The following is a 20,000-nucleotide window of genomic DNA, read 5'->3' as shown; positions in this document are numbered from 1 at the left end:
TTACTCCCTTACTCCTTTACTCCCTTACTCCTTTACTCCTTTACTCCTTTACTCCCTTACTCCTTTACTCCTTTACTCCCTTACTCCTTTACTCCTTTACTCCCTTACTCCCTTACTCCTTTACCCCTTTACTCCTTTACTCCTTTACTCCTTTACTCCTTTACTCCCTTACTCCCTTACTCCTTTACTCCCTTACTCCTTTACTCCTTTACTCCCTTACTCCCTTACTCCCTTACTCCTTTACTCCTTTACTCCCTTTACTCCTTTACTCCTTTACTCCCTTACTCCTTTACTCCTTTACTCCCTTACTCCTTTACTCCTTTACTCCCTTACTCCCTTACTCCTTTACTCCTTTACTCCCTTACTCCTTTACTCCCTTACTCCCTTAGTCCCTTACTCCTTTACTCCTTTACTCCCTTTACTCCTTTACTCCTTTACTCCTTTACTGCCTTACTCCCTTACTCCCTTACTCCTTTACTCCTTTACTCCTTTACTCCTTTACTCCCTTACTCCTTTACTCCCTTACTCCTTTACTCCTTTACTCCCTTTACTCCTTTACTCCTTTACTCCCTTACTCCCTTACTCCTTTACTCCTTTACTCCCTTACTCCCTTACTCCCTTACTCCCTTACTCCTTTACTCCTTTACTCCCTTTACTCCTTTACTCCTTTACTCCCTTACTCCCTTACTCCTTTACTCCTTTACTCCTTTACTCCTTTACTCCCTTACTCCCTTACTCCCTTACTCCTTTACTCCTTTACTCCCTTACTCCTTTACTCCCTTACTCCCTTACTCCTTTACTCCCTTACTCCTTTACTCCTTTACTCATTTACTCCTTTACTCCCTTACTCCTTTACTCCTTTACTCCCTTACTCCTTTACTCCCTTACTCCTTTACTCCTTTACTCCCTTACTCCTTTACTCCCTTACTCCTTTACTCCCTTACTCCTTTACTCCTTTACTCCCTTACTCCTTTACTCCCTTACTCCTTTACTCCCTTACTCCTTTACTCCTTTACTCCCTTACTCACATTTTACTCCTTTAAAGCAAAGCAGAGACTGGAGGTAACATTAAAAACCTGCAACGATGTTTTTTATAGAAAGTAATGCTGAATAATGTTTTGTTTTCAGCTCTAAAATAAATAAATAAAACACAATCACCAGCAAAGAAACATGGAAAACCAGTCAGTAAACCAGTTAGCAAACCAGCCAAGCAATTAGGGAACCAGTGACCCTGCCAGTCAACCAGTCAGCGTATACCCAGTCGACCAGATAGTAAACCAGTTGGTCTGCCAGTAAACTAGTTGGTCTGCCAGTAAACCAGTCAGTAAACCAGTTGGTCTGCCAGTAAACTAGTTGGTCTGCCAGTAAACCAGTCAGTAAACCAGTTGGTCTGCCAGTAAACAGCTAGGTTCTCAGTTACTTCAAAGTAAAGCCATGTCAGGTGCCATCTGAAGGAGGTTTTTCCCAGAATGCTTGGGGGCGGTTCATCACTGGTGAATCAGAGAAACCAGTCGACCTCAGAGCGTCCTGAAGGACAGCGCTAAGGGACTCGACCCCACGACCTCACCTCCATCAAGGCTTTGCTTTACTTCTTTAGTGTCGACTTAAACCAGAGAAATGAGATGAGCCTGAGACTCATGTAACGTCAGCTTCCTGCAGGTTTGACATCTAAACATTAATGTGAGCTTCTTGTGATTCCCCTTAATTCTGCTTGAAATGCAGCTTTCTGCAGCGGCCTCTTTAGTGAAGGGACTAAAGCTTCCACTGCTCTATTTAGTCGGCTGTGTTTTCCACCAGAAACTACACTTTATTAAACTCCTTTAAAAGCTCAAACCAGCCGATTCCTTTTCACAGGAGACGGCATGTGCTGCGGTGCCACGAGGCGGAAGTGGTGACACTCTGCTGCCACTGTGGTGACACACACACACACACAAACACACACACACACACACACACACCTCATTATTTCCATCTAAAATCACTTCAAAGGGTGATTTTCAGACGTTTCACTGCTAAAAAAGACACAAAACAACCATGAAGAGCTGAAACTGAGCCGTGTGATGAGCTCACGGAGGCGGAGACTGGATGGCACTTTAAAAGCAATTTGCCTGAAGCACCAGCAGAGACTCTGAAGCTCTGCAGCGAGTGTTCAGCTGCTGCTGCAGACGCACAACGTGAACTAAATAATCTGCACCGGCACGTAAACAAAAACAAAATGTCGCGCTAATTTAATTTGCAAAGTGACAAACAATGAAAGACAGTTTTTCCACCAAGGAGGACTTCACTCTGCATGACGCCATGAGAACAGAAGGAGAAGATGCTGAAGAAAGGATTAAATGAAGCCAAGAGACTCAACTTTCACACCACATTAGTGCTCATGAAACCACGTGTGTGGCCCTTTAAGAGGCCCGCGTAAACGTTCAGGCAGTGAAACATAACTGCTCTGTATTTCTGCCTCAGTTACTCAGAATAACTGAATGCACGGAATGTGTTCAGAGTTTATTGAGTGAAAAGAAGCTTTGAGTCATAAACCTGGAAGTGAAGCTGCGTTGCAGAATGAAGGCCGACCGGTCGGGTCGCTTCGTTCAGGCACGTCTGCAGGAATGTTACTCAAAGTACTACTGCAGTAGTACTACCATTACAACTACTGCTAGTACTACTACAACTACAACAACTACTACAACTACTGCTAGTACTACTACAACTACAACAACTACTACAACTACTGCTAGTACTACTACAACTACAACAACTACTACAACTACTGCTAGTACTGCTAGTACTACTACAACTAGCACTGCCAGTGGCAGTTCCTCCTTCCTCAATGAAAGCTTGTTTGAGCATTAAATATGAAATATATGTTTCCAGATCCCTCTGGACTGTTTACATGTAAACAAACACCGAGTGAGCCGGAGGGACTCGTTGTCTGTTTACATGTAAAAGCAGCTCCATCGATGAAAACTCCATTTATACACAAAGGAAGTGGAATAGATGAGAATAAAAGGCAAAGCAACCATCAAAACTACTAAATTTGAGGATTTTCTATAGTTCAAATTGTGATGAGAAGTGACCCCATGATGAATATGTTTCTGTTCTGCATCGTCTTCACAGAGCGGAACCTAGAGTATGTTGATTGGAGCTGCATCAGCTGTTTAAATGAATCTAGATTATGCTCATTGGACATGGGCCAGCTGTTAAATGAGAGTCCGGGTGTTAGAGTCCAGCGTGACACTGGATCTGCTCGTCTAAAAATACCGTGACTCCGTCAGCTGCTGCCTGGTGAGCGGCCTCAAGGCGACGCTTTGATGTTGGTTTAAAACCAGCAGAACCAGTTCTGTAGCTTTGAGTCCCGGAGCTCCTGACCTCTGACCTCAAGAGACTTCTTTCTTTCTTTACAGTGAAACAACTTTGATGCACGGAACAAGTAAACGCTGTCTGGAGATATCCTATAAACAAAGAATAAATATGGAAGAAACGCATGACTTTAAGACTGAATCCAGGTTCCTCTTTGTGGTCGTTCCTACAACTCGCCTGAACTCAACATCCCACAAATTGTAAATGAATTCATGCCTTCATGCATTCAACACCTCTCTGGCGGCTAGAGGATGTGAAGGGGTTAACTCTGTGGAGCCGCTACTCAACCAGTGACTTTGTCTGGGAGTCCGGGAAGACCAGTACGCCGCCGAAGACCAGTACGCTGAAGACCAGTACTCCGAAGACCAGTACTCCGAAGACCAGTACTCTGAAGACCAGTACTCTGAAGACCAGTACGCTGAAGACCAGTACTCCGAAGACCAGTACTCCGAAGACCAGTACTCTGAAGACCAGTACGCTGAAGACCAGTACTCCGAAGACCAGTACTCCGAAGACCAGTACTCTGAAGACCAGTACTCTGAAGACCAGTACTCCGAAGACCAGTACGCTCAAGACCAGTACGCCAGCAAGTCTGAACCAGCTGGAGAAGAGGCTCCGCCCCCATCTGCAGGAGTTCAGGTATGTAAACAAGATGAGGTCATCTTCTCTACTGGTGTGGAAACAACCTGCAGCTACTGGGATGCTGTGGAGCTACTGGGATGCTGTGGAGCTACTGGGATGCTGTGAAGCTACTGGGATGCTGTGGAGCTACTGGGATGCTGTGGAGCTACTGGGATGCTGTGAAGCTACTGGGATGCTGTGGAGCTACTGGGATGCTGTGAAGCTACTGGGATGCTGTGGAGCTACTGGGACGCCGTGGAGCTACTGGGATGCTGTGGAGCTACTGGGATGCTGTGGAGCTACTGGGATGCTGTGGAGCTACTGGGATGCTGTGGAGCTACTGGGATGCTGTGAAGCTACTGGGATGCTGTGGAGCTACTGGGATGCTGTGGAGCTACTGGGACTTTTCGAAATAAATCATACAAGTTTGAAATGAAGTTTCTGTTTACTTTGGTACAAATATGATTTTAGTGATAAACTACAGAGGAAGTTAGGTGTTGATTTAATGTGTCACAGTGAATCCTGCAGCAACACACACACACACACACACACACACACACACACACACCTCTACACCCCAAAAATTCCTCCAGTGAGCTCCAGCTCCAGACCAGTATAAACCAGTGAGCTCCAGCTCCAGACCAGTATAAACCAGTGAGCTCCAGCTCCAGACCAGTATAAACCAGTGAGCTCCAGCTCCAGACCAGTATAAACCAGTGACGCTGACATTGGGAGATTAAACATGTTCCCTCACACCTCATGCTGGTGGACGTGTGATGCTCTCTATGAACACATGAAGATTAAACATGTTCCCTCACACCTCATGCTGGTGGACGTGTGATTCTTTCTCTCGCTCGCCCGATCACAGCCGGGGAGTGAGAGAGAAACAAAACAAGCGATTCACTTGAAACCTTCTCGTCTTCCTCGTGGAACAAAACAATCTCTGATTCTAGATTAGAGTATTCCCAAAAAACGACTGCAAAACAGCTGGGAAACGTGGGGGGGTAGAGGGGGGAGAGAGGGAGGGGAGAGAGGGAGGGGAGAGAGAGAGGGAGAGAGAGGGGGGAGAAAGAGTAGAAAGAGGAGAAAGAGAGGAGAAAGAGAGTAGAAAGAGAGTAGAAAGAGGAGAAAGAGAGGAGAAAGAGAGGAGAAAGAGGAGAAAGAGAGGAGAAAGAGGAGAAAGAGAGGAGAAAGAGAGGAGAAAGAGAGGAGAAGAGCTCGTCTCCATAACTGCCGTGTGGTTCTGCATCAAGTAACAACTACACACTATTTACACACTAAATACATAGACACAAACACTTAAAATGAGCTGAACAAGCTAATGATGTCATCGTGTCAACGAGCTGATAATGATGTCATCGTGTGAACGAGCTGATAATGATGTCATCGTGTGAACGAGCTGATAATGATGTCATCGAGTGTACAAGCTGATAATGATGTCGTTGTGTGAACGAGCTGATAATGATGTCATCGAGTGAACAAGCTGATAATGATGTCATCGAGTGTACAAGCTGATAATGATGTCATCGTGTGAACGAGCTGATAATGATGTCATCGAGTGAACGAGCTGATAATGATGTCATCGAGTGTACAAGCTGATAATGATGTTATCGTGTGAACGAGCTGATAATGATGTCATTGAGTAAACAAGCTGATGGTGATGTCATTGAGTGAACAAGCTGATAATGATGTTATCGTGTGAACGAGCTGATAATGATGTCATTGAGTAAACAAGCTGATAATGATGTCATCGAGTGAACAAGCTGATAATGATGTCATTGAGTAAACAAGCTGATGGTGATGTCATTGAGTGAACAAGCTGATGGTGATGTCATCGAGTGACCAAGCTGATAATGATGTCATCGAGTGAACAAGCTGATAATGATGTCATCGAGTGAACAAGCTGATAATGATGTCATCGAGTGAACAAGCTGATAATGATGTCATCGAGTGAACAAGCTGAGAATGACGTCATCGAGTGAACAAGCTGATAATGATGTCATTGAGTGAACAAGCTGATGGTGATGTCATCGAGTGACCAAGCTGATAATGATGTCATCGAGTGAACAAGCGAGTGAACAAGCTGATAATGATGTCATCGAGTGAACAAGCTGATAATGATGTCATCGAGTGAACAAGCTGAGAATGACGTCATCGAGTGAACAAGCTGATGATGACGTCATCGTGTTTCATGTTCCTGCAGAAGTAAACACGACCGCTGCGTTTAAAGTGACTCATGAACCAACATGTTTATATAAATGTTTGTTTATATTAACATTTCATTGTTTAGTTATGCTTCTTTCAGTTTGAAAACGATTCGTAAAAGTCTTCATTACAAACTGACTGTTGCTCTCTCACACACACACACACACACACACACACACACACACACACACACACACACACCCTGCCTATGTAAACTCTCATTCATAAGGAAGGGGGCAGGGCCAGTTATTTTCCACCAAACTCACTTCCCTGTCATTAAAAGCGGCAACGATGCAGCTCCAGACGTGCAGCGATGTGCAGGAGAGTCCCGAACCTCCTCCTCCTCTTCCTCCTCCTTCTCCTCCTCCTCCTTCTTCTCCCCCTCCTCCTCCTCCTTCTCCTCCTCCTTTTTCTCCCCCTCTTCCTCCTCTCTTGTTTTAACAGTGCAGGAAAAAGAATATCTATCGTTTTTCTGAGAAACTAAGAATTTTAAAGACCTTGATCTTCAGTTTCACTCATTGAAATATCTTATTCATATCTCACTTTTTTCCAGTTAAAATGTTTATCAGCTAATAAACGACGTCTCATGAAGTATCTGTCACCACATCAACATAAATCCACAAACAATATTGGTAAAACTACTCAAAACAACGTTGGCAGAGTGCTCAATGAAGAAACGCGTGACGGCAGAAACATGATTTGGTATAGCAGAAATATTTAGGAGCCTTTTCTCTATTTGTAACTATATTCATGACGTCTTTAATTAAAGCTTTGTGGAATGTTAAGTTAAACCGAAGCATGGAGCGTCGTCCTCGAGGGGAAGTGAAGCAGGAAGCAGCTTCTTCCTCTGAGGAAGACGAGGTCATGAGGCTCAGTCGCGGCGTTAAGAACACAGAAGAAGAACAGGACTCTAACGTGACCTGAAGCAACATCTCACACACTGGCAGAACACCGTCGCTGAGGAGGGAGTCCCTGAGACGTTTACACTTCAATGTTGCTCTAATTCTGAGAAGGTCAATACATATGGATGGAGTTCGTCTTCACTTCCTTTTGCAGCAGGAAGCTGTGGTCTGTATTTTAAACTTGTTGAGAGTGAGTCAACAAAGAGTGACTTTCTGCAGAAAATACAACCTACTGGTTCTGGTCTCACTGGGTCCCATACAGCTGCAGGCCTGAACACATCACATCCTGTGCTTTCCTTAAACCATAGTCTGTTCGGCTAATAACAGTCCCCTTTGGGCCTGTTAGCCGCCGTTAGCCCCCTGTTAGCCCCCTTTAGCCGCCATTAGGCCCCTTTAGCCCTTTGGGGGCGGGGCCCGCGTCGATGTGGGCGGGCAGGTGTTTACGTTTTTAATAAAATTCTATCATCACAATAATACGTCACAGAGATATGGTTTAAAATCTGGCGGATTTGGTTTCCACTTCCGCGTCTGAGCATCTAAACATGGACGTGTCTTACGACGTAAAGCTTCAGTGTGAGTCAGAAGATGCCAAGCAAAGAGTCCTGAGCAAATATATTGGAGGGGACAGACGGCGCAGCTCCAGTGCCTGAAGGATTCGCTAACAAGGAGCTAGCCGGAGCTAACGGGCCAGATAGCTGGCTACAGCGTTTCTGTGAGACTGAACGGTGAGTAATCAACTGTTGTCTCTATCACCGTTAACTTTCTTACAGTGAACTTAGTACGACTAGTCGTGTTGGATCTCCGTTAATCGTTACTACAGTAGTGTTTATGTCACGTTAGGTGCTGCTAACACGGTAAGCTAACGAGAGCTAACGGAGATAGTTGACTACAGCTATGAACGGTGGGTAATCAACTGTTGTCTCTATCACCGTTAACTTTATTTCAGTGAACTCATACTGACTTGTATTAATGTATTTTACAGAGTGGATTCAGAGCTGTGAGGGTCCAGAGGACAACATGCAGCTGCAGCAGTCTCCAGTCCGTCTGCCTGCCAACACGTCACCATAGCAGGCCTTAAAGCCAGCCACAGCTCATCATCCCCCCCACCACCATATAATAATAAATTTGGTTTTTGACATTTATCTACATGTGTCTACCATTTTATTCATATATTCCACTGCTTTTGTGAACCAAAGACCTTTGGTAAACCAATTTCCATCACCAAAACCGATATACCACATGAGTAAAGTTATGTTTTCACAACAAATATGAACAATTTCCAAAATCAAGATTACATTTTTCAGCTTTAGTCATATTTTCTCTTTACACTTGTGCCTTGGGACAATGGTGCCTCATTATATAGATAGCTGAGAATGTTTGTATGTATGTATCATATTCAAGTGACTTTAAAAAGAGAAATTTAAAAATGATGTAAAATCAAGAAAATGACCCCAGACCCCAGAGTGTTAGACCCCCTTTAACTGCCGTGAGCTGCCGTTAGCCCCCTGTTAGCCCCCTTTAGCCCCTGTTAACCGCCGTTAGCCCCCTTTAGACCCCTGTTAGCCGCCGTTAGCCCCCTATTAGCCCCCTTTAGCCACCGTTAGGCCCCTTTAGACCCCCGTTAGCTGCCGTTAGCCCCCCGTTAGTCCCCTTTAGACCCCCGTTAGCTGCCGTTAGCCGCCGTTAGCCGCCGTTAGCCCCAATTAGACCCCCGTTAGCCGTCGTTAGCCTCTTTGTACCGGCACTGGCTCCATCAGAGGTGAGCAGACATCTTTCTCCCTCCACGTTGCCTCAGGCGCTTCCTCTGACAAACACGACTTCCTGTTCCACACAGAGATCAGCCGACGTGTTCTACAGGTTTCCCGCCGCACGTGGAGCTGCAGCCAGCAGCTCGCTGCTTCTTACTAAACCTTCTCCTGCTGTTTTATTTTCATGAGTATTTAGGTCGATGTCACGCATGAAGCACCAAGCAGCACCTGAGGCAGAGGAACACAGAGGAAGCTGGCCTCCCAGAAGGGGGCGTGGTCTCCCTGAAGGGGGCGTGTTCCTCTTTGACTGACAGCAGCCGTTTCCAGCAGGTGTGTTTTGGAGATGAAAGGGAAGCGTTTCACCTGAGTTGAACTACATCCTACCTCCTGCAGCAGTGAGGCTCAACACAAAACGTCCGGAGCTGTGCATTCTGGGTAGAAAAGCGAGTCAGCGCTTAGTCAACGCTTAGTCAACCGGATGAAAAGAGACGGCCGCTGTTTCGTTGTCTGCTGGCTTTAGGACGCATGAGAAACATAAACATCATCAGCCTACCAGGAAGCGATGATGTCATCAATATGAGCGAGTCGTGCACGTGCAGAAGAAGAGCAGCCGCCATGTTGTTTACGCGATGCACGACGGTGTCACACATAAACAGCTTGTTATGAAACAAACAACTGCTGCTGAAGCTGCAGCCCAAAGAGCAGGACAGTGCAGAAGAACTCTGCGAGAACGACATGAAGCATTACAAAGAAGATCTCTCTCCGTGTTTTATATATTAAACTATTTACATCCTCTCTGTGTGTTTACTTCCTGTTCATCAGAGCTTCTCTGGTTCGTGGTCACATGACTTTTGGTCACATGACTGTTGGTTTCAGAGGAATCCAACATGGCGTCATAGCTCCTCTGAGGAGCTGGTTAAGTCAACGGTTTATTTGGGACTTTAAACGAGGCACGTGGAATAAAATACTTCTGATGAGGTGCTTTTTCTGACGGAAGCGTTGGTCACACATGATGTGTTCAAAGACCGTTGGAAAGATGAAAACCTGATGATAACGACGTTCTTTACAGCATCTGGTTGTGGTAAACGCTGGTGTTTTCTCTGTAGTTTAAAGAAAACATGTATTAGACCAAACAAGCAATTTAACAGCATCGCCTTTTTGTTATTTTTAAACATTTTATAGACTAAATTATCAACCGAATAATGGAAATAATAATAATAATTGTTACTTTCATCCCCAAAATAAACCAACTCACTATCAGCTTCTGGAGCTTTTGAGCAGATGAAGCCTCTGACTTCTGACCGTGGCCATGAGACGGAGGTCAGAGGTCAGAGGTCACGAGGGTTCAGAGGAGGAAGCTGCTGGGAGAACGTACGAAACCAGTCTGACTGGAAACACATCTGGAGAAACCATGAGGACGAGGGGGGAGGGGTGTGTGTGTGTGTGTGTGTGTGTGTGTGTGTGTGTGTGTGTGTGTGTGTGAGAGAGAGCTTCCTGAGGCCCAGCAGAGGGAAGTTGAGCTCCTCTGAGTCCTCAGAGCTGAAGACTTCACTGATCAACAGTCTTCATGAGCTTCACATTCACTTCTCTCATTTCTTTTTTTTGCCATTTTGCATCTTTTTGATCTTGTTTTGTGTCTCTGATCTTTTTGTGCAATCCTTTTGTAGTCATTTTAAAACTAGTACATCTCTTTCTGAGGCAGTTGTGCGTCTCTTAGTGCTTGTTTTGCATCTTTTTGTCGTCATTTTGCATCTTGTTTTATGTCTCTTCAGATGTTTTGTCTTTTTAATAGAAATCTTTGTGTCTTTGGGGTTTTGTCTATTTGTGCTCGTTTGGTTTTTATTCATTTTTGTGCACAGAAAGTCATGACGTGAAAAAAGTTTATCCAAGTGCATGGAAAGCAGACAGACAGACACACACACACACACACACACACACACACACACACACACACACACACACACACACACACACACACACACACACACACACACAAACAATGGCGGTGTTGTGAGCGTCATGGGATCGAACCCCCGGGTGTTTCCCACCGGCCCGTCTGGCGGCCGATGGGACAGACGGACACAGAGCGCTTCTTTCTCCGCGCCGGCATGGCCTTCCCATGAGCCTTTGCACTCCCGGGTCGTCTTTGTTCGGTGAGAGGCATGCTGGGAAATTCACCGCCCGACTCTGACTGGTGTGTTTGGCAAACGGCTAAATCACAACGAGGGATTCACTCTAATTATAATAATATCATCAATGTTATTATTATATATATAATTTATATATTTCATATATATATATATATGTACAGATATATTCCTGCTAGATTCCTATATATATATATATATCTATCTCGGAGGTCTTGTGGTTTGTCCGCATTCCTCGTGAAGAATAATCTAACTGAGGAGCTGCCGCTGGCGTCTGGACGGCCACACACACACACACACACACACACACACACACACACACACACACACACAAACAAAGGAGGCGTTCATGTCCTCTCTGGGAAACGACAAAAGAAATGCAGACTGGCTTAAAGCTGCTTTACGTTCTTTATCTGAAAGCTGGAGACTGAATCCTCATCGACAGAAACAACCAAACTATTTATAACTATTCATGAAGCGAACATGAGAAAACCACAACAAACAGCTGAGAAATATCATGTCCAGCCGGCCTCTGCTTTATATTATTGTGAATGTAATTGGCTCCGACTGGAACTAACTACACTGTTATGTACATATGTATTTGCAAAAGGATTTGCAAAAATTTCCCCAAAACCTTTTTCACTTTGTCATTATGTAGTGTTGTGTGAAGAATGTTGAGGAAACATAGAATAGAACATGGAATAAGGCTGTAACATAACAAAATGTGAAAAAAGTGAAGCGGTGTGAATACTTTCCGGATGCACTGTATGTATATATGTATATATATATATATATATATATATATACATACATACATACATACATATATATATATATATATATATATATATATATATATATATATATATATATGTATGTATGTATATATGTATATATATATATATATATATATATATATATATATATATATACATACATACATACATACATATATATATATATATATATATATATATATATATATATATATATATATATAAATATGTATGTATGTATAGCTGTTGGCGGCCTCAGAGAGGAACCTGAGTGCTCTGACACGTGGACCTGAGCAGCTGCTTCACCTTTAAAATCACCTCGTAAAGCTAATGTTGTGTTCACTTTTATCTTCTTCACTTTCTGAGCTCGTCCTCTGGCCTCCTTCTGCTGCCTTCATCCCATGTTTCAGTGCTTCATATATATATATGTGTATGTATATATATGCACTTTTATATGAAAGGCTTTCAAAGCTGCTTCAACAATTAGGACTTACTATGAGAGAGAGAAAGAGAGAGACAGAGAGACACAGAGAGAGAGAGAGAGAGAAAGAAAGAGAGACACAGAGAGACACAGAGAGAGAGAGAGAGAGAGAGAGAGAGAGAGAGAGAGAGAGAGAGAGAGATCTCGTCTAAATATCCGATTTCAACAGATAATATAATAAAAATGACCTCACAGGGAACTGGACGAAAAGCTAATGAAATTATAAAAGATAATCCAGAACGATAAAGAGGAACCAGGAAATTAAGGGTTTCTACCCAGAATGCTCTCTGGCTTCTTCTCAAGGAGGACGAGCACGCGGGTCATGACATCATGAAATAAAAGCTCAAGACAAACAGAAAGGAGGACGTGAAACCAGCTTTCCACCACACGGAGTCCGATGCATGCGTGGACTTCAGCCGGAGGAAGCAAAGGGGCCCCTGGGGGCCGCAACAGGAAGTGGGCGGAGCTCTGAGGGAGGAGAGTGACGGATCGGAGGCCGAGACACAAGTGGGGGAGGGGAGGAAGAGGAGGGGAGGAAGAGGAAGAGGAGGGGAAGAGGAGGTGCACTTCCACCCCTGATAACCCTAACCTCTATTCCTATGTATTGTTTGAGTTGTGTTCAGAGGTTGTACATGAGGATTATATACTAGCGTAGCCCTGAATTTTATGTTTAATTTGATACCTAACATGTTTATATTCTTTTCTTGATGTTCCTGATGTAAAAGGGCCCCCAGGGCTCAACATAAAAAAGTTTATCCAAAGAAAAAAGCGGCATTATCTTCAGATTGTCATCTTTCCTACGGCCCTTGAACACACCGCGTGTGAGGAAGGTTCTAGTTCTCTACTTCTAGTCACAGTGGTTCTGTTTCCAGAGAGCAGCAGAACTTTTATACTGCAGTGAAACGCCCCAAAACGTCTTTGGTTTCAGTTAAAAACACAACATGTACTTCTTAAAGTCGTTAAACTATGAAAGTCCACTTTCTGAGTTAATAAAGTAAATGCACGGTCACTTCATGACTCTTTTACAGCGTGTCTGTGTTTTAATGCAGGTTTTATGACTGAAACAGGCTGTGAAGCGGCTCTTTACGTTCATGTTGTAAACATCTGGATGAGCCTTCATTCCTTAACCTTTGATCACATTATTTAACTTATTCCTGCTGAAGCCGTCTTATCTTTACTGAACAAGGAAATCATCATAAGACTGTAATAAACACTTGATTATTAACTAACCGATTATACACGTCGCTGCTGTCAAAACTATGTGATGAGAAAAGAGATGAAAGAGATGAGAAAAGAGATGAAAGAGATGAGGAAAGAGGTGAAAGTGATGAGAAAAGAGATGAACGTGATGAGGAAAGAGATGAAAGAGATGAGAAAAGAGATGAGAAAAGAGATGAAAGTGATGAGAAAAGAGATGAAAGTGATGAGAAAAGAGATGAAAGCGATGAGGAAAGAGATGAGAAAAGAGATGAGAAAAGAGATGAAAGTGATGAGGAAAGAGATGAGGAAAGAGATAAGAAAAGAGATGAAAGTGATGAGGAAAGAGATGAGGAAAGAGATGAGAAAAGAGATGAAAGTGATGAGGAAAGAGATGAGGAAAGAGATGAGAAAAGAGATGAAAGTGATGAGGAAAGAGATGAGGAAAGAGATGAGAAAAGAGATGAAAGTGATGAGAAAAGAGATGAAAGTGATGAGGAAAGAGATGAGGAAAGAGATGAGAAAAGAGATGAAAGTGATGAGAAAAGAGATGAAAGTGATGAGGAAAGAGATGAGAAAAGAGATGAGAAAAGAGATGAAAGTGATGAGGAAAGAGATGAGGAAAGAGATGAGGAAAGAGATGAGAAAAGAGATGAAAGTGATGAGGAAAGAGATGAAAGAGATGAGAAAAGAGATGAGAAAAGAGATGAAAGTGATGAGGAAAGAGATGAGGAAAGAGATGAGGAAAGAGATGAGAAAAGAGATGAAAGTGATGAGAAAAGAGATGAGGAAAGAGATGAAAGTGATGAGAAAAGAGATGAGAAAAGCTCCCGATGCTCCTCTTGTTATAACACATCCTAATAAACCTCTCACACCATACTTTAATTGAACCAGCGGGTCTGAATAATTCTACTTCCTGCCCCCCGGTGTCCTAGAGCAGCGGTTCCCAAACTTTTTAGGTTCACGCACCCCCAATCCCCCACCCCTTAAAAAAAAAACGCAACAGAGTCTATTTATAGCCGCATAAAATCGGACCAATGCGACAACTGTTTGCTCGCGCGTTGCGTTTGTTACAAGATTTAGTCCGCTGTATAAATGTCAGTTACACAGGCGTCACTTCTAAAGAGCAATAAGGATGGCGAGGACACACACACAGGCTCAGAGGCAGAGTGCATTTCACATGTATTCACTTAAACACAGTAAGCCACGTATAGAACAAAGAGAGGCACATGCATAGGCTCAGAAACAGATATGAATAAAAAAGGAGGAGTCCATATGAGGATGTTCACATGCAGCGCCGGTGGCTCAAGAGAGATAGAGAGGGAGAAAGTGAGAGACTCACATGGATGAGACTGCAATTGTTTTTGACTGTTTTGTAACTCTTCCAATTTTGATCTAAAAATGTAAGGGGCTTCTGACTTGCACTGGCATGCTTGGTGTTCAGGTGGCGGCGCAAATAAGAGGCTTCAGACAGCAGTTAGCCAGAACCTCACTGCACAACACGCACTGTGGCTTCGGGCAATCTGCATTCCAATCCAAGTGAAGCCCAGACCCAGACAATTGTCATCATGTTTCCTCTTTTTTTCCCAGTCTGATGCTCACTCTCGTCTCCTCTTTTTTCACCTTGACTCTTCGATGGGCCTCTGTGCTCACTCTCGTCTCCTCTTTCTCAGACTCCCGGTCGGTTTCTTCTCCCGGTCTCTCCCCAGCACCTCTCCGTTTCTCTCCCTCCGGTTCCTCCCTCTCTCTCTGTCCCTCTCCTCTTTTATTACTGATAGCTTCAGATGTCCCACCTGACAGCTTCCCCGATTTCAGCCAGTTTAACATATTTTCATGGATGTTGCTGAATGAATGAAATGACGTTAGGTGCACAAGCTAGGCTAGCTAGTGTGTAGTAAAAGACAGTCTGGCGGCCGGACCGGAAGTGCATCTATTTATTAAATTGTACGTTTTTAATTGCAATTAAATGTAAATCTTACGAAGGGAATTTTTATAATTAAAAAAATCAATAATTTTTTTTAAAATTATGTTTAATATTAATTGTTACACCATTAGACCACCAATACATTTTTCCTCTTGCGCACCCCCTAGAGGCAGCACACTTTGGGAATCCCTGTCCTAGAGCAACATAGCCGCCGGCGGGTCTGAATGATTCTACTTCCTGCCCCTGGTGTCCTAGAGCAACATGGCGCCGCCTCACTCACCGCTGAAGAAGCTCTTGACCTTCAGGTAGCCCACGCTCAGCCGCAGCACCGACAGCTTGTCCAGCCGCGCCCTCACCTCCGCGCTGAAGGGCAGCAGACCCGTCAGCCGGTCCAGCTCCGAGTTCAGACGGTCCCGGTGCCGCTTGGACGGGTTGGACTTCACGCCTTCAGGGGGAGGAGGCTTGGGTCTGAGGAGGAGAGAGGAGGAGTTAGAGAGGAGGAGGAGTTATACAGGAGGAGAGGAGGAGTTATAGAGGAGGAGGAAGAGGAGGAGGAGGAAGTAGTTATACAGGAGGAGGAGGCTTGGGTCTGAGGAGGAGAGAGGAGGAGTTAGAGAGGAGGAGGAGGAGGAGGAGAGGAGGAGGAGGAGGAGGAGGAGAGGAGGAGGAGGAGTTATACAGGAGGAGGAGGCTTGGGTCTGAGGAGGAGAGAGGAGGAGTTAGAGAGGAGGAGGAGGAGGAGGAGGAGGAGAGGAGGAGTTATAGAGGAGGAGGAGTTAGAGAGGAGCAGGAGTTATACAGGAGGAGGAGTTAGAGAGGAGCAGGAGTTATACAGGAGGAGGAGGAGAGGAGGAGTTATAGAGGAGGAGGAGTTAGAGAGGAGCAGGAGTTATACAGGAGGAGAGGAGGAGGAAGAGAGGAGGAGTTATAGAGGAGGAGGAGGAGTTATACAGGAGGAGAGGAGGAGGAGGAGAGGAGGAGTTATACAGGAGGAGGAGCAGCAGGAGGTCATGCTGAGTGCTCCAAGCCGCTGGAGGCTCAGTGAGTTGCAGCTGGTGAAGAGACTCTTCATGCACTTGTTCCACTTTAACAACCAAAGACAAACTGCCAATAATCAATAATCAATAATCCATGAAGCATCAGGAATAAAGGCCTGAAGCTTCCTCCCATGAACTCAACATCCTGGTCTTCTTCTGAAGCCGACGCTCACACAACAATAAAGCATTCAAACCTGCTGAGCTGTGGCTGATCACATGACCAACACAGGGACACTGGACTTCCTGCTCTAGTTTCTCTCATGATAGTAAGATATATATTCACAACAACACGTTCTGACCCACTCAGCTCTGTGTCGCTTCAGAACCCGTTAAGCAGAGCATCGCCTGCTGTGGGAATTGAACCGGTGACCTTCCCGTCGCAGGCCGGCTCACACAGAGCAGCTGCATGTCTGCTGGGTCTCGACCCAAACCAGCTGCACATGCTCCACTGAGAGCTCAGGTCAGCAGGTGTGTGAGTGTGTGTTTGTGTGTGAGAGAGAGTGAGTGTGTGTGTGTGCACCTGCAGAACTCATGCTTTCTAGCAGCGTGACCTTTGACCTCCAGGACACTGAGACCAGGACAGCGTTGTCTTGAAGACAGAAACGTCTGTCAGCACGAAACCAAAACCTTCATCACCAACTTCTTTAAAAGATAATTTATCGAGTGCTGATATCTCACTTAACTCCTCAGAAGAACCCGGTCTCTGGATGATGGAACCTTTATGGGGAACCGATTGAAGAACCGGCTTCAGCAGAACCAGCTCTCTCCAATAAAAACACCATGAAACACAAACAGCTTTATTTGTGAAGTGAAACCCTGGAGCATCATTACAACTCCAATAAGAGAGAAACAATGCTACATTGTTTCTCTCTTATTGGAGTTGTTAGACTGTGAATAATGCTACTTTGTTGCCTGTTACGTTCAGATGAAATGTAACAATCATAGTGGGAAGAAAATACTTCAAAGTAGTTAAAGAAAAGATTTAGTGGAGGATTTTGGCTCATGACTATGAAGATATGTGCAAATGAAATGAAATACAACCAGTGTAGTAAAACCTGGCACCACTTAGTTGTATGTATTATTTTACATGGAAACTCATGTCTGGACTTGAAGAGCAGTCGACTGCAAAATATGTGACATTTAGAAGAAATATAATACGTCTGGTCGACAGAAACAAGCTCTAAAAACAACAGAAAACATATAAACGTCAGACTAGAACCAACAGCCGGAGTGGAGCTCAAACAAAGCAGCAAACTTCACGTGTAAAAGCAGGATTTCACACTTTAAACCTCGTTCCTGTGATGTGTTTATGTTAAAAGTCTCTGAAGAGAGGTTAGAATGGCCAGAACTGTAACATACATGTGTAAAATGAGCCCGCCTCCTGGTAACAAGACATCTGTTTCCAGTAATGCTGCAAAAACACACGTATCTGATGCTATCGCTGCATTCCTGAGCACCAGAACAATGAGCGGCCATTGTTGTTATCGCTGAAATCTGCCCTTTGAGTGAGGGGCGTGGATGAATGTCTATATATATAGAAACGTATCTGTGTGTGTGAGTGTGTGTGTGTGTGTGTGTGTGTGTGTGTGTGTGTGTGTGTGTGTGTGTGTGTGTGTGTGTGTGTGTGTGTGTGTCTCAGTGTATCTGGCTCATAGAGTTAATATTTGGTTCATATAATTAATATCTGGCTCATAGAGTTAATATCTGGCTCATAGAGTCTATATTAATATATCCGTGGCTCTTAACTCAGACTTAAACTCATCATGTAAAACACGCTTTGTTGTTAAATGCTGGTTTTAAATGAACTTCATAGCAACACATGAATATCTGCTCATAAACAACACACAAAGTATAAGAGCTGTGGTTTAGGAGATTAATCACCGTTTCTTTATTCCAGCAGGCTCTGGATATAAAAACTGCTTTTTCACAGTAAACTGGGACTGCAGTACCTGACTGAAGTACTCTGTGTACTCAGTGTACTCAGAGGTGTGGTCACATGTCAGTCACAAGAGGAACTCCAGACTCTGATGCCGAATACCGACAACCACAAAGCAGCGAGCGCTCCCCGTGAACCGTCACACCTTCTCTGTGTTCTTCAGAGGAATCCATCTTTGATTGAAAGGCGTTTAAACGACATGAAGAAGATCAAACTGTAAACGTCCTGACTGCCTCCACCAGCCTGCCGCTGCTCCTTCTGCCGCAGACGTTTGGCTTTTCAGTGAATAAATGCAGGTTGTGTCAGAATGAGGGGCGTCTTTATTAAAGAGGGGCGTCTTCATTAAAGAGGGGCGTCTTTATTCAAGAGGAGCGTCTTTATTAAAGAGGGGCGTCTTCATTAAAGAGGGGCGTCTTTATTAAAGAGGGGCGTCTTCATTAAAGAGGAGCGTCTTCATTAAAGAGGGGCGTCTTCATTAAAGAGGGGCGTCTTCATTAAAGAGGGGCGTCTTTATTAAAGAGGGGCGTCTTCATTAAAGAGGGGCGTCTTTATTAAAGAGGGGCGTCTTCATTAAAGAGGGGCGTCTTTATTAAAGAGGGGCGTCTTTATTAAAGAGGGGTGTCTCTATTAAAGAGGGGCGTCTTTATTAAAGCGGAGAGTCTTTATTAAAGAAGGGCGTCTTTATTAAAGCGGGGCGTCTTTATCAAAGAAGGGCGTCTTCATTAGAGAGGAGCGTCTCTATTAAAGAGGGGCGTCTTTATTAAAGAAGGGCGTCTTTATTAAAGAGGAGCGTCTTTATTAAAGAGGGGCGTCTTTATTAAAGAGGAGCGTCTTTATTAAAGAGGGGCGTCTTTATTAAAGAAGGGCGTCTTTATTAAAGAGGAGCGTCTTTATTAAAGAAGGGCGTCTTTATTAAAGAGGGGCGTCTTTATTAAAGAAGGGCGTCTTTATTAAAGAGGGGCGTCTTTATTAAAGAAGGGCGTCTTTATTAAAGACGAGCGTCTTTATTAAAGAAGGGCGTCTTTATTAAAGAAGGGCGTCTTTATTAAAGAGGGGCATCTTTATTAAAGAGGGGCGTCTTTATTAAAGAAGGGCGTCTTTATTAAAGAGGAGCGTCTTTATTAAAGAGGAGCGTCTTTATTAAAGAGGAGTGTCTTGATTAAAGAGGGGCGTCTTTATCAAAGAAGGGCGTCTTTATTAAAGAGGGGCATCTTTATTAAAGAGGGGCGTCTTTATTAAAGAAGGGCGTCTTTATTAAAGAGGGGCGTCTTTATTAAAGAAGGGCGTCTTTATTAAAGAGGAGCGTCTTTATTAAAGAAGGGCGTCTTTATTAAAGAGGGGCGTCTTTATTAAAGAGGGGCGTCTTTATTAAAGAAGGGCGTCTTTATTAAAGAGGAGCGTCTTTATTAAAGCGGAGTCTTTATTAAAGAGGGGCGTCTTTATTAAAGAGGGGCGTCTTTATTAAAGAAGGGCGTCTTTATTAAAGCGGGGCGTCTTTATCAAAGAGGGGCATCTTTATTAAAGAAGGGCGTCTTCATTAAAGAGGAGCGTCTTTATTAAAGAGGGGCGTCTTTATTAAAGAGGAGCGTCTTTATTAAAGAGGGGCGTCTTTATTAAAGAAGGGCGTCTTTATTAAAGAGGGGCGTCTTTATTAAAGAAGGGCGTCTTCATT

At 44.0% G+C, this 20,000-nt stretch overlaps 1 protein-coding gene and 1 pseudogene across 2 annotated transcripts in view; one reads left to right on the top strand and one right to left on the bottom strand.

Moving 5' to 3' along the window:
- LOC306752820 overlaps nucleotides 1-4,101 on the top strand; it is a 9,480-nt pseudogene extending 5,379 nt beyond the window's left edge. Inside the window, exon 2 of the transcript in view lies at nucleotides 3,662-4,101. The product of the transcript in view is annotated as an uncharacterized misc_RNA (transcript). The remainder of the gene's footprint in view (nucleotides 1-3,661) is intronic.
- LOC306752952 (aryl hydrocarbon receptor-like) overlaps nucleotides 1-20,000 on the bottom strand; it is a gene marked incomplete at both ends in the record, with an annotated part of 43,236 nt that overhangs the window by 16,829 nt on the left and 6,407 nt on the right. The window contains one exon of the mRNA XM_079236785.1: nucleotides 15,636-15,823. Coding sequence (XP_079092911.1) covers nucleotides 15,636-15,823 — 188 coding nt within the window. The remainder of the gene's footprint in view (nucleotides 1-15,635; nucleotides 15,824-20,000) is intronic.

The sequence above is a fragment of the Taurulus bubalis genome, assembly GCF_910589615.1.
Source record: "Taurulus bubalis genome assembly, chromosome: 21".
Classification (NCBI taxonomy): Eukaryota; Metazoa; Chordata; class Actinopteri; order Perciformes; family Cottidae; genus Taurulus; species Taurulus bubalis.
Note: the sequence above shows the minus strand (reverse complement) of the source record. Positions and strands in the feature narration are given on the sequence as shown.